At 48.5% G+C, this 14387-nt stretch overlaps 1 protein-coding gene across 1 annotated transcript in view; it reads right to left on the bottom strand.

Annotated features, from left to right (window-relative positions):
- The window catches only part of NLRC5 (NLR family, CARD domain containing 5), a 73867-nt gene that overhangs the window by 57009 nt on the left and 2471 nt on the right, over positions 1 to 14387 (bottom strand). Inside the window, exons 2-11 of the mRNA XM_006863619.1 lie at positions 14110 to 14184; positions 11354 to 13007; positions 8822 to 8905; positions 8594 to 8677; positions 7198 to 7281; positions 6971 to 7060; positions 6365 to 6424; positions 4080 to 4145; positions 3277 to 3360; positions 1550 to 1633 (exon numbers count right to left, since the gene is read on the bottom strand). Coding sequence (XP_006863681.1) covers positions 1550 to 1633; positions 3277 to 3360; positions 4080 to 4145; positions 6365 to 6424; positions 6971 to 7060; positions 7198 to 7281; positions 8594 to 8677; positions 8822 to 8905; positions 11354 to 13007; positions 14110 to 14184 — 2365 coding nt within the window. The remainder of the gene's footprint in view (positions 1 to 1549; positions 1634 to 3276; positions 3361 to 4079; positions 4146 to 6364; positions 6425 to 6970; positions 7061 to 7197; positions 7282 to 8593; positions 8678 to 8821; positions 8906 to 11353; positions 13008 to 14109; positions 14185 to 14387) is intronic.

Genomic DNA, 14387 nt, shown 5'->3' with positions numbered 1-14387 from the left:
CATGCTGGCAAGCTGAAGGGCATGACCTCCTCCCCCACTCACAGAAAATGAAGTTCTAGAGCTGGTGTGGTAAAAATCCCCTCACTGTTTTCACCTCTCTGGCCTCAAAGTAATCACGTTTACCAATCACTGATTGTGTCAGGCTCTGTACATACATAGTCTCATGTCATCCCATTTTACAAATAAGGAATCTGAGACCCAGAGATGCTGAATCATTTCGCCAGGATCACAAAGCTACTAAGTGACAGAGTCAGGTTTCCAAACCACAGCCAAGGCCCTGTACCCATTGTTGTCCAACCTCAATACACCCCATCTCAACCTGTATTTTTACCCCCCAATGCCTCCTGATGCTTAGTCAACTTCCTGTGCTCAGGTAATGTGTCCTGGTCTAGCCAGCTTCTACTCATTGACCTTAGCTGTGATCAAGCTTAGGAACCATAAACAAAAGCCAAATTGACTCATGGAATGGGTTTCCACCCCTCACAGATGCAAACTAGTACTATTCAATAGAACAGGAATTCACAATGTGATTCTAATAAAAATTTGCAATGCAATAAATACGTGTAGGCACTACATCTACAACATCCAAAACAATATGACAAAAGGAAAACTTTAGATACTCGTATTATATAATTTCAAGCTCCAATAACTAAGGCAATATAGTATTAGCATAAAACACTCAAATTGAGGAAACTGACTAGAGAGCTCAGAAATAGATTAGGATTGCTATGAGATTGCATTAAACATTATCTAATGGTGGCGGTGAGGATCTCTGGTAGCGTAGTGGTTACGAGTCAGGCTGCCAACTGCAAAGTCAGCAGTTAGAAACTACCAGCGGTTCCATGGGAGAAAGATGAGGCGTTCTGCTCTCGTAAAGATTTATAGCCTCAGAAATCCTGTACAGGGTTGCTATGAGTTGGAACCGACTCCACGGCACATAACGACAACAACAATGGTGGCGGTAGCTCAACTGAAGAACTCCTACAACGGCGGCAATCACTGTGGTATAAAACATTGCATTGCAAATGTTACCACCAACCTGCTTTTAAGATCCCAACATGTCCTACCCAAACTCAACCCTCACCCTACACAACACCCCAGCACACTCTCCTTGTCATCCCATCACCCAATGACCCAACCCTTTACTTCAACACTAACTCCCCCATTCTAGCACACCACTTTCCACCCCAACAGCCTAACCCAATACGCCAGTACCCATCTACCCCAATATTCCAACAGTGTCCCAGTGCAATACCACAGGGCTGTCACAAGGACAGACTAACTGGGACACAAGCCACTGGTCTACAGTGAACACCATAGACTGGTCTACATGCACAAGAGGTTTTTACAGTTGGAACTAAGGCAGTGGCAAGGCCTGATCAAAGCACTCCAGCTTTTTGGGAGAGAATAGAGTGATCTACACTATTTCTGGGAAGATTTCTGTTTTTAGAGAACTTGGTAGTATTCTTTCTGGTGATTGTGGCATTGAATCAGGTGTCAGGGGCTAGCTGGGGTTCCCTGTTACCCAACAGTGGGCGGGGTAACTTACTCCAGCTTCCTGGTGATGTGCAGTTGGGATGCAGCCTCCGCCATCAGCCGACAGCCTTCATCTTCCAGCTGGTTCCCTGAGAGGCTGAGACAGAGGGGCTGACACTGTGGGGCTGGAGTACCTATATGCATGCCCCCAGCACTCACCTGCTCTCTCATCAATGTTTGTCAGAGCAGCACTCAGTAAATGAATCTTAATAATAATGGATGCTGAGAGACGCTGCCTACACTGTCCTAGGGGCTTTTACAATGATCAGCACACGAATCCTCACAACAACCCTATGAAGTAGGCACTAGTTTATACCCATCATAATGATGAGTAAGCCAAGGCACAGAGTGGTTACGGCTCAAGAGTGGACCTGGGATTTGAACCCAGGAAGCCTGACTTCAAGGCCCCTCCCTCAACCTTTCCTTTATGCTGCAACCTACATGATGTAAATATCATGAAGGAAAAGTAGAGGAGGGCTGTGATTGTGCACTGTAGGGGCAACTGACCTAGTCTGGGTGTCAGGGAAGGTTCCTATTGATGTAGGAACTGCTCATTGGGGGAAAAATTAGTTGAATGGGAGAGAGATAGGGAGAACGCATTCCTAGCAGTGAGAGCAACAGTAACAACACATTCAAAGGCCCTGTGGCACAGTGCATTTGAGGGACTGGATTAAAGATAAGCAGGAGAGTAGGTCTGATGGGCCTGAGAGACAGGTTTGGGGCCACGCAGCGTTTTTAGGATTTGGAGTTTATCCTATGCAGTGGGGAGCTAGCAGTGAATCCTGATCAGATTTGCATTTTGAAAAGTTCACTCTGCTGGATGAAGGGGTTAGGTAGAAACAGGGAAACAAGTTAGGAGGCTGATGGGGTCAGGCAGGTGAGAGATAAAGCTTTGGACTAGGATGCAGGATAAAAAGGGAATGGAGAAAGAAGATGGTTTGGGAGCTGCTTCGGAGTTAAGTTGACTGGGCATGAACTGGCTCTGAGCGGCACAGCAGGACCTCAGCCAATCCCCTAATCCTGTTCTCTAGACTCTGCCCAGGAACTGGGAATCATGGGAATTTCCCCAGCCCACAAGAAGGGTATTCCATTCCATTCTGGGAGAATACAGAGAGGGAGGGGACTCTGGGAGTCTGGGGGCTAGAGAACAGACCCAGGTATGGTGGGGCTTAGCTATTTCTACTTAATAGATCTCAATAGTAGGAGTTACAGGGATTCTGAGGATGGGGCTGGAAATTAAACTGTGTGGGCATGAATCCTGGTCTGGTTTCTTCCTACTAGTGATATCTTGAGTAGACTTGTCTCTGTGTGGTTTAATTTCCTTTTCTACACAGCATGAATAGTAATAGCATTTACCCTTTAGGGTTGTGAGGATAAAATGAGATGATATATATATATAAACCCCTACCCCAGTGCCCAGACTTCTGGTGTGGCACTGTAGGATAAGAACAGGACTGCAAGGTCGGTTTGAACCACAAGGCCAGTGGTTCAAACTCACCTGTTGCTCCTTGGAAATCCTAAACTGAGTCACTATGAGTCAGAACTGACTCAGTGGCACTTAACAACAGCATCCCAGGGCCCAGCATAGGGCAGGTGTTCAATAAGTGGGAACTGCTATAATGACCCGATTTCCCCCAGTTCTTAGTGAGTAGCATGCCCCTCTCCGTTCCCTTTCTGCTTCCCTGGATTTCTCTGCACCACCCTCCTATCTCCAGCCCTAGGATGGCCCAGGCTACTCACTCCACTTCCTCCAGGCAGGGGCCGTCCCTGAGCAGGGCTATGAGTGTCTCCACATTGTAGACCTGGAGCTGATACTTGTGGAGCCTGGGGTGAAGGGAGAGGTGGGGAACAGAGGGCCTCAGGGCAACGATTTGCACCAGGGCCCTTCTTGTTCAGAGTGTTAGTGCCAGGTGTAGGAGCTGGGGGCGGTCAGCAGCAAACAGACCTGGAATCTAATCTTAGCTCCACTCCTTAGTAGCTGAGGATCTTGGACAAGGTATATAACCTGTCTGAGTCTCAGCTTCCTTCTCTATCAAATGGGAGTAATAATGTGCATTGCACAGGACTTTCAAAAAGGAGTACAATGAGGTAATGGGTAAAAACATTTAGCTCAGTGTCCAGCAGATAACAAGAGCCCAACAATGATTATTGTTCAGGATCTCTGGTAGCATTAAGGAGCTCTGGTAGTGTAGTGGTTATGAGTCAAGCCACTAACCTCAAGGTGAGCAGTTCAAAACTACCAGCTGTTCTGCGAGAGAAAGATGAGATTTTCTGTTCTTGTAAAGATGTATAGCCTTGGAAACCGTGTACAGGGTCACTGTAAATGAGTCAGAACCGACTCCACGGCACACCACCACCACCATTATTATTATAATTACTGCTATGACAGCTGCTTCTTATTCAAGTCAAAACAGATTATTCATGTCTTTGTTCTGTCCCATGTCTGCATTCTCCTTGTCTACCCTGCCCTGCTCTTCTTGGGAAAGACATCACCCCCCAACATCATATTCCTCCCCATAAGGCACTGGATGCCATTGAGATACCTGAGTGTCAGGCTTCGGGTCTGTGCCTCTTCCTTCTGGCTGGCATTTACCTGCAGGTCTGGGGCTCTGTCAAGAACAAATCAAACATTGCTATGGGTGCAGGGATCCAGGATATGATGGATCAAGCCTCTTCCCTTGGCTCTAGGGGCTGAAAACCCTATAGCAAGCCCTACAGCATGAGCCACAGCAAATGAGCAGCAGTTCCTGTTATGTAAAGTTGTTCAAGATGCTGTTCAACAAAGCAGCAGGAGTGCAAGCTTTGAGGTCAAACAGAACCCTTGTGTGGCTTTGTGGCCTTGAGAAAGATACTTCATCACTGTGAGCTTCCTTTTCTAAAATGAAATGACAATGTATATCTACTGCAAAGAGTGGTTGAAGGTTGAACGAGATGATGTATGGGCAAGCACCCCGCATAGGTACAAAATTGAAACTTAGCAAAAATGAGTTTCTGCTGTCTATGATGTAGTAGTTACCACTGGCTGGTATGCCGTAGATGGGTCAGAAAGCAGGGAGCATGAGCCATTTGTGAGTCTAGACTGTGAGAAACCCCCAGCACCTCCAGACTCCCCACCAAGTCTGAGCACTGCAGGGAAGCTAGGGCTCTGTGAGCTAAGGCTTCACAGACCTTCAGATTTGTGCGATCAGCAGAACTTTCTGCAAAGATGAAAATGTTCTATATCTGTGCTGTCCACTATGGGATTCCCTAACTACCTACCTGCAGCCACTGAGCACTTGGGATATGGCTAATGCAACTGATGAATGGGAAATTTCCATTAATTTTGATCAACTTAAATTTAAATAGCTATATGTTGCTAGAAGGAGCTCTGGTAGCGTAGTGGTTATGAATCGGGCTGTGAACCGCAAGGTCAGCAGTTCGAAACTGCCAGCTGTTCTGCGGGAGACAGGTGAGGCATTCTGCTCCCGTAAAGATTTATAGCCTTGGAAACCCTGTGCAGGGTTGCTATGAGTCGGAACCGACTCCACGGCACTTAACAACAACAACATATGTTGCTAGTGGCTGCTGTCTTGGGCATTGCAACTTTAGGCAGAATGGAAGACATTGTGTTATTGCTGTTAAGTGTCCTTGAGTTGGTTGTGACTCATAGTGACCTTGTATAGGTTTCTGAGGAGCGGCTGGGGGATTTTAACTGCCGACCTTGTAGTTCGTAGTCCAGTGCTTATCTTTGTCATTGTATATGCCAGGAAATTGAGACTAAGAGCAGGGAAAGGGCACACAACACATGTCTTTGAGTCTCAGACAGAGGGGCATGGGGAAGCACAGTCAAAAAATTCTTTCAGGGGAAGGTTGGCTTTCATTTAGTTGCAGAACCAAAACTGGCCAAGGCAAAAACCTGGAAGCCAGGCACAGTTAGAATGCTGTTGTTGAGTTGATTCTGATTTATAGTGACCCCATGTGACAGAGTAGAACTGCCCCATAGGATCTCTTAGACTGCAATCTTTGTAGGAGTTGATTGTCAGTTCTTTTCCTCCATGGAGATGCTGGTGGGTTTGAACACCGACCTTTTGGTTAGTAGCCAACTGCTGAATTATTGCACCACCAGGGCTTTCTATAAAGCCTTTGGAATGTTGTTGTTGTTCAGTGCCATTGCGTCAGTCCTAACCCATAGTGACCCTGTATAGGGTTTCCGAGGAGTGACTGGTAAGCTTGAACCACCACCAACCTTGTGGTCCAAACCGACTTTGCTGTCCAGCACATTAACCCACACCAGGACTCCAGACATTTGGAATAGTCAGTATTTAAATACAAACTGCATGCCAGCAGTGTTCTAAGTACTTTGAATGTATGAATGCATTTAATTCTCAGGATAACTGTAAGATGTAGGTGCCATAGTAACCTATTTTCTTTCATCTGGGAGTTTTTCCCACAAGTGATCCAGCCTAACAATCTCTTCACATCCTCCCTAGATGTTCCCTCTTGTTTTTCAGATTCACTAGAATATGGTAAGGGAGTCCTGGTGTGGCGCTGTATGATAAGCACTGGACTGCTAACCATGAGGTAGGCAGTTCAAACCCATGAGCTACTCTTCAGAAACCTGACACTGGGTCGCTATGCGTCAGAACCGACTCAATGGCACTTAACAACAACAGCAGGAAGAGGTGAAATCCTCTAAGGATTAATGTATGCCTTAGGGCCACAGCAGCAGAAAGAATCCTCACCTTTCAGCTCTTCCCCTGGTTCTCTTGACCTCTCTTCCCCAAACTGCCTGAGTTTCATATTGCAATGTAGGATGGGCCCAGACCTCTCCCCATCCCTGACTTCTTACCCTTGCAGCTCTGTAGATGTCTCTGTGGACGGGGAGAAAAGGAAGATGAACTCCTCTTGCCTGCAGGTCAGACACAAAGCCATGAAACCCATGGATTGGATACCAGTACATCATCCTCACCTGCACATCCCTTCTGCCCCAAATGTCCAGAGAAACAATAGAATTGGAAAAGTGCTTCAAGTCAGGCATGAAAAAAATCATGCCATGGCTTGATGAGTCCTGTAACGGTGTTTTTAAAATGCAGGAAAAAATATACTTTTTAAATAAGAAAGATAAGAAAAATTAGGAATGCTGAAAATTTTTATTGGAATTACTAGTGTTTTAAGATTAAGAGATAACTCTGTCGTCCAAACTGGCAAAGCTGTTTCAGCACCACGGAAAGCAGCACACATGGGCCTTATTCCTTCTGCTGTGCCTATGTGTCCACATACCCACCCATCCATCCATCCATCCATCCATCCATCCACTATTGACTCATTATGTGCCAGGCCTGAGTTGGGCACTCATAAATCTTGCAGATAAGGTATCTCCTCCTTTCCTATGATCCACCTTCCCTTCCCCTCATTTTACAACCCCAAAGGCTAGGATCCCATTCCTTCTGCTCACCTGGCCTGCAATGTCCTGATAGTTGGATACGTGACTACCATCTTTGCCAAGCTAAGTAGGGTTGATACCGAGATGCCGTTGCAGCTCAGGCTGTGGGATTGTGTCAAAGTTGTCAGGAGTGAATCCCCCATCCTGTGGACCCCAAACCTTCCTTGCTCTGCAAGCATTGGGGGATGCATAGAGCAGGGAGCAGGACTAGCCTGGAGGGCAGTGGGGAGTACACTTACTTGAACTTCTGGAGTCTCGGCAGGTGAGGGAGAACCTCCACAACTTTCAGTACCTCTTGGTCCTTGAGCTGGTTGTTCTGCAAACTGCAATGAAACCGAACCCCAGCTCTCAGCACTGAAGTTGGGATACTTGGAAACCCTAGTTAGCAGGTGATAGGCATGAGCATCCCCATGCAGCAAACATAAGACAGAGATCCAGAGAGGATTGGCTACCTGCTTCCTGGCATGCAGCAGGCATAGCTAGGAGGAGAGACCCTCTTCTGTCCTCACTTCTATCCCTATTCAGGCCTGATGGGGGAGTTTCAGCCTGGTGGTCCAAGGACTCCAGATGACTATAAAGACTTCATGATGTGCAATCAAGGGATCCAGTACCTGCTCCCAGGACTTATGTCTGGGATTTTCTTTTGAGTCCTCAGGTGATCAGCCAGAGTCTAGACGAGGAAGCTGAAAGCTCCGCATCCAGTCTCAGCTCCAGCCCTGCCTCACCCAGAGCCCTAGACCAACTAAGCACATGCCTTGCTGACCTCACCTTTCATACTTGTCATACAATCCAGCCCTGCCTGATCCCAGCAAGAGATGAGCTGATGGCTATGCAGGAGATTGAAAGCAATGGCTAAGTGATAAGAGAAAAGATTAAAATGACTCTTGATAATCAATAAAGAAAAGTAAATGCCACCAAGTTCAATATTCCCTAACCTTTGTTCTGACCCAAGTAATCATTGTATAAAGGCACCCAGGCAATGGGATACCTGAGGCTATAGTCAGCACATGCTCCACTCAACAGGTGCTATGTCCTAGTGTCAAGCTGCATCTGCCTGGATGAAGGAGCATCCATTATAAGCCCCATCAAAGTGGTCCTGCCTGTGACCCACTGTGGCCCCATCTCTGTCCCAGATACAGGACAGGAGTGCATTTCTGCCTATGTGCTTGCATTAGTGTTATTTAAATATGTATATGGATCTAAGTGTGCTGCACAAGTGCACACCTAGTAATGTGTGTGTGGGACGTATACCTAAGTGAGTAGGTGAATGTGCATTTCTGTGTAAGTGGGTGCCTGTTTCATGAAGCAAAGGCCTGTGTTTCATGTATTTATGTGCACACACAGGGTCTTACAGTCATTCTTTCTCCCAGGGTCACAGAAAGAGTGGGGAGCTACAAAACTCATGCTCTGCAAAGATGCCCCCAAATCATTACATAAGTACTGCTCTGGGGTCTTTGGGAGGCTTGTGTTTGGATTCTTCCCCACCCAGTTCTTGGGTAGATACCTCCCTTCTCTGGTTTCATTGAAAACCTACTGGTCAATTCTGGATGGACTATGCAGGGCACAATCAGACCCAATGCAAGTCTGGGGTCTGACTCTCCTTCTTGGTCAGTGATGCCCTGTGCAACCACTCACCTTACCTCTTCCAGCTGAGGACAGAGCAACAGAGCCTTCATCAGATGGCTGATGCCTTTGGCAGTTGTCCTACTTCCTGTTAACCTACATGGCGAGCAAAGATGATGAGAAAGAATGGGGATGGGAAGGGAGTAGATAAAGAATCTGCCCTAGGTGGTGCTGAGGTGAGGGAGGAGAGGGCCAGGCTTCCTGGCTGAAGACCTCTCTTGGTTACAAGGCTAGGCTCACCCCAGCTTCCGCAGGCCCTTCATTGTAGGCACACTCCTGGAGAGGGCTTCTGCAAAGACGTCTCCACACTTCCTGCTCTTAAAACTGCCAGGGGGAGAAGTGAGAGGCAGAGGGTCAGAACCTGGCAGGGCTTAGAAGCAGGACTCATAAAACCAGAGCAGAAGAGACCTTCTGATATTGCGACCCATTCCTACCTCTGATGGATGGCACTTAATGTCCTAGTAGCAGTAGTTGCTGTAACAGTAACAAATACGTGTATGGCCAAATCAAAAATCCAAACACACCACCATTGAGTTGCTATCTGGACTCACTGTGATGTCATGTGTGACAGAGCAGAACTGTTTCATTAGGTTTTCTTGGCTATCTAACATTTACAGAAACACATTGCTGGGCCTTTTTTTCAGTGGCACTGTTGGGTGGGTTTAAACTGTCAACATTTAGGTTGGTATGTATGTTATATTTAGTGCCATTGGGTCAGTTCTGACTTACAGCGATCCTGTATAACATTTCCAGTGAGCAGCTGGTAAGTTTGAACCACCGATTTTGCAGTTCAAATTGACTGTAGTTCAGTGCATTAACCCTCAATGCCACACCGGGACTCAAGCGCCACCTAGGGGCTTACATAAGTAACAGTGACTAGTGTGGTGCTGTGGGTTAATGCGCCAGACTGCAAAGCCATTTGAATTGTAAGGTCGGCAGTTTAAGCTCACCAGCTGCTCTCGGAAACGCTATAGTAGGTCGCTATGGGTCGGAACCAACTCGACGGCACTTAACAACAACAACAACAAAGGAGCCCCTGGTGTGATGCTGTGGGTTAATGCGCCAGACTACAAAGCTGTTTGAACTGCAAGATCGGTGGTTCAAGCTCACCAGCTGCTCCTTGGAAACCCCTATACAGGGTCGCTATGGGTCGGAATCGACTTGACGGCACTTAACAACAAACAACAACTAAGGAGCTCTGGTAGCGTAGTGGTTACGAATCGGGCTGCTAACCTCAATGTCAGCAGTTCGAAACTACCAGCTGTTCCATGGGAGAAAGATGAGGCTTTTTGCTCCCGTAAAGATTTACAGCCTCAGCAACTCTTACAGCCTGTACAGAGTCTCTCTGAGTCGGAACCAACTCCACAGCACATAACAACAACAACAACTAGTTGTTAAGGAGCTCTGGTAGGTTAGTGGTTACGAATTGGGCTGTTAACCTCAGGGTCAGGAGTTTGAAACTACCAGCTGTTCCATGGGAGAAAGATGAGGCTTTCTGCTCCCGTAAAGATTTACAGCCTCGGAAACCCTGTACAGAGTTGCTATGAGTTGGAACAGACTCTATGGCACATAACAACAACAACTAATTGTTGGAGGAGAATATTGAAAGTGCCATGGGCTGCCAAAAGAACCAACAGATCTGTGTTGGAAGAAGTGCAGCCAGAGTGCTCCTTGGAGGCCAGGATGGCCAAACTTCATCTCTCATACTTCGGACATACTGTCAATCGCTGGCTGGAGAAAGCTATCATGTTCGGTAAGGTGGAGGGTCAGAGAAAAAGAGAAAGACCCCCAATGAGATGGATTAGCCAAGTGGCAGCATCAATGGGCTCAAGTGTGGCAACAATAGTGAGGTTGGCCTAGGATTGGGCAGTGTTCGTTCTGTTGTGCATAGGGCTGCTATGAGTTGGTACCGTCTCGATGGCATCTAACAACAACAACAACAATGAATTGTCCACCAAAAGCCATTCTGTACTTTGTCCATAGAAATAGCACTACAGCTGGGAACATGGCATTTCCCAGTCATTGTGACCACATGACCATATCCTCACCAATGGAATGTGAGTGGAAGTGATGTATCTGACTTCTAGATCTGAGTTCTAACCTATTGCTTGTGTCCCGTCCATGTGCTCTCTGTCCTGCCCCCAGAGCATAGAAATATCCATGGCCCAGTGCTCATCATTAGCGCAAGATGTCCAAGGAGAGGATGAGACTCTGAGTCCTTGAATGATCACATGCAGCGGAACCATCCTCCCAACCTGGACCACTTACCTCTGGACTTTTCCATCATAGAGAAATCAACTTGTACGTTTCAAAAAAGCACTTATTTGGGAGGTTTCTTTGTAATTGCAGCCCAGTGTTTGCCCAAGCTAATACATGTGTTGAGTACTATGTGGAATGAAGTGTTTGTCACATGCTGTCTCATCTCCTTCTCTCAACTCCCTTAGAAGTTAGATTGAGTAATTGTTTTACTTTAGAGACAAAACAACAACTCCTTGGCCTGAGAAAGGTTAATAACTTGCCCAAAGTCAAACAGCCTCTAGCAGCATAGCCTGAGTCAGAAACTAGGGGGAGGAAGAGCCTCCAGTGGAACCCCAGAAGTCCTAGTGAGGGATGGAGATTCCCCACTCATACCCCAAGACTAGGGGGGCAGGAAGGATTTCTTTTTTTCTGATATTCAGTATTCTTACCCAGTCTCCCTCAGCAGGGTCTATGAGATTCTACCTTCCCAGGTGCCCAATTTGCCTGTAGACCTTCTCCCACCCTTATTCTCACCTGAGATTTTCTATCTGCCCACAGTTCACCAGGGCCTCTAGACAATGTGGCTCCAAAAGGCAGCCCTCAAAATTCAGGTGAATGGGGACATCTCTGTTGCCCAAGATGTTGACCAGGGTGGCCAGATCGGCATAGTTCAGTGGGAAGTTGTAGAAAGACAGTGGGTCATGAAGGCTTTGGGCAACATGTTGGGCCAGATCCAACTCCTGGGTCTCACTCACACAGTGTAACAGTTTCATAACCTTTGGTCCTCTGAACCTGCGGACAGCTAACTTCTTCAATGTCTGCACAACAACAGCCTGTTTGGCACCCACCCACTTCTCATCCTGCTGGGCCAGCTTGCTGAGGAAGGGGCAGCAGGCACGGGATGCCAGACCAGCCAGGAAGGTGGGCAGGTGGTCTTGGAGACACAGCTTAGCCTTGGTCCTCAACACCCAATGGGACTGGAGGGTGACATAGTGCGAGAGCTTGTCTTCATCCACCTTGGGACTGGTCATCAGCTGTAGGGCAGCAAAGAACTCCTGTAGGCTGAGGTGGGCAAAGGCATAACCTGTCTTCTGGCACCCAGGGCCTGTGCGGACACAGAAGGAAGTCAGTAGGTTGTGGGTGGCCCCAAAGGCCATCATGGGTGGAGGAATATCTCCTGTATAGAAGACAACTTCCCCAGCCTCCAGGCCCTTCAAGGCCACCTCACTGAGGTCCAGGAGGCACGTGGTGGGTAAACACTTGTGGGAGCTGAGGGAGAGGACCATCTGTAGGTAGAGCTGTGTGACAGTGGGCAAGAGGGTGGCAGCCTGGCCTGGGGAGGTGCCAGGGAGCAGATGGCGGAGGCAAAGGCAGGCCAGCCTGCACAGCGCGGGCACAGCACACATGCTCCAGAGATGCCTATCTGCCCTCACCTCTGCCAGAGCCACTGCCTGCAACGGCTGATCCCTGAAGAAGTGGCCCACATACTCCTCCACCCGTGGCTTGTCAAAACCCCGTATGTGGACCATAGTTGCCTCCACGGGCAGGCATGTGGGCAGTTTCCCTGGACGGGACGTGGTCATCACCCAGCAGCCAGGTAGGAGGGTCCCTTTACAGAGGCCAGAAAAGAGGGTGAAGGCAGGTCCTGGGGCTTCAGCGTCTCCGGTCTTCCTGCTGGAGCAGGGGTGGAGGGCCTCGTCCAGCCCATCAAAGATGAGCAGGACATGATGTGCGTTCTCCTTCAGGTACTGGAAGACCATGTCAGTTCCCGACTCAGGGCTTAGGTAGAGATCAAAAAGGAGCTGGGGCAGTGTCAGCAGACCTGTGATCAGGTTAAGCTGGCGGAATTCGAAGAGGAACAGGGCCTGGAAGCGGTCCAGTTGGCCATTAGCCCACTTCTGGCAGAGCCAGTGTGCCAGTGTGGTCTTGCCCATGCCTGCGTTCCCCAGGACCACTGTGACTCTCTGGCCCTTTTCTGTATTGGTATTGAAGAGATCCTGGATGCCATCTTCTGCCATGGGGTCTCCTGTAACAGTCTCCTCCTGAGTGTCACAGGGTGTTGTGGTCCGGCTCCGCTGCAGGATTGGGGCGATGTGGAAGGATAGGTACTGTCCTGGCCTGGGGTGCTCAGTGCCATAGCGTTTCTGGGTAGAGGTCCTCAGGAGCTGCAGATATCTCTTGGCCAACTCTGCAGAGGGCAGAGAGGTGGCATGAGGGCAGGAGCCCCTATTCCCCTTGCCACAGTATCAGGCTGCTGAAGCCTCAGCTGTGCATATGGGGTGGGGGGCAAGGATGCAAGAGCACAACCAGAGGGACTTTGTACTACAGAAACCCAGCAGGTTATCAAAACTCCGTTGGCTATTTAAGCTAGGAAGCGAAAAGAGGAAATGGGAATCATGTATGCTTTGCAACAACACAAGTGTTTTACAATTTCCAATAAGATGAGGTTGTGATTGCTGTTAAGTGCTATTGAGTCGGTTCTGGCTCATAGCGACCCTGTATGGGGTTTGAAGGAGCATCTGGTTGGTGTGAACCACTGACCTTGCAGTTAGCAGTCCAGTGCTCCTATAGCACCATATCAGAATCATCCAATAAGATGAGGAGTAGGACGGGAATACGGGCACTTCCTATGCAACGTCTTATTGGAACAACCTCCTAAGGTGTTAAGCGAGTAACAGTGTCCTTCCCTAATGTGTCCCAGATGCCCAGTGGTGACATTCAAGACAGCAACAACCCTTAGTCACAGGTACTGGCCAATCTGGTCTGAGTCCTGCTGAACCAAATCAGCAGGACTCTCCCATGCTGAATGCTGGTGGCCCAGGGGAAGGGCTAAGGATAGTGCCCTGTTTCCTATAGATGTGCATTCTCTAACCACTTGCAAACATTCTAGAGGGGCAACTGTCTGAGAAGGAGACAGGTTCTGTTTTCTCTATGCCCACTGGCTGATCAGTCGTCAGCAGCTCCCTATGTCTCCCAGGGACTCCCAGGCCTCAATCTTGGGGATTTCTCTCAGGTACCCTCATCACTCCCCACTGCATTCTAGCCCATGAAGGCCCCGGCTTGTGGTCATGCTGGTCACTATCCTGGGATCCCCTGAGCTATTTCTGAAGAAGTTCTCTTGTGGGGTAACTGACAGTGGGGCCCACTCAGGCCCTCCAATCCTTCTTTCCTAGAAGCTCAGAAGGCAAGACTCACTGGGCATCCAGTGGTTTGGTAGCAGGGGACAGAACCCAAGATCTGTGTTGTGTCCCCAAGGCAATCCAATTCCCATGTCCCAGATCTCTCCCCACCTTGGTACCCATCCAGCTCCCTACTGTGCTTCTTGCGAGGAAGGGACCAACAGCTCTGATGAGGCCGCTTGAGGCCTGAAAAGAGAGAAGAGAGGAGATGGGTGAGGACTGGGGGCGGGGTATGAGGAATACCCAGCATCTCAGGGGAGCTCCATCCTCAAACTTCCTCAAACAAGGCTGGCACGTGCATTCACACTTCTGACAGGAGGAAGGTATGAGGAAGGTGTGACTGGAGGAAGGTGTGACTACAGGAAGGTGTGACTGAGGAAGGTGTGACT

The sequence above is a fragment of the Chrysochloris asiatica genome, unplaced genomic scaffold (genome assembly GCF_000296735.1).
Source record: "Chrysochloris asiatica unplaced genomic scaffold, ChrAsi1.0 scaffold00055, whole genome shotgun sequence".
NCBI lineage: Eukaryota > Metazoa > Chordata > Mammalia > Afrosoricida > Chrysochloridae > Chrysochloris > Chrysochloris asiatica.
This window is presented reverse-complemented; position numbering and strand designations above follow the sequence as displayed.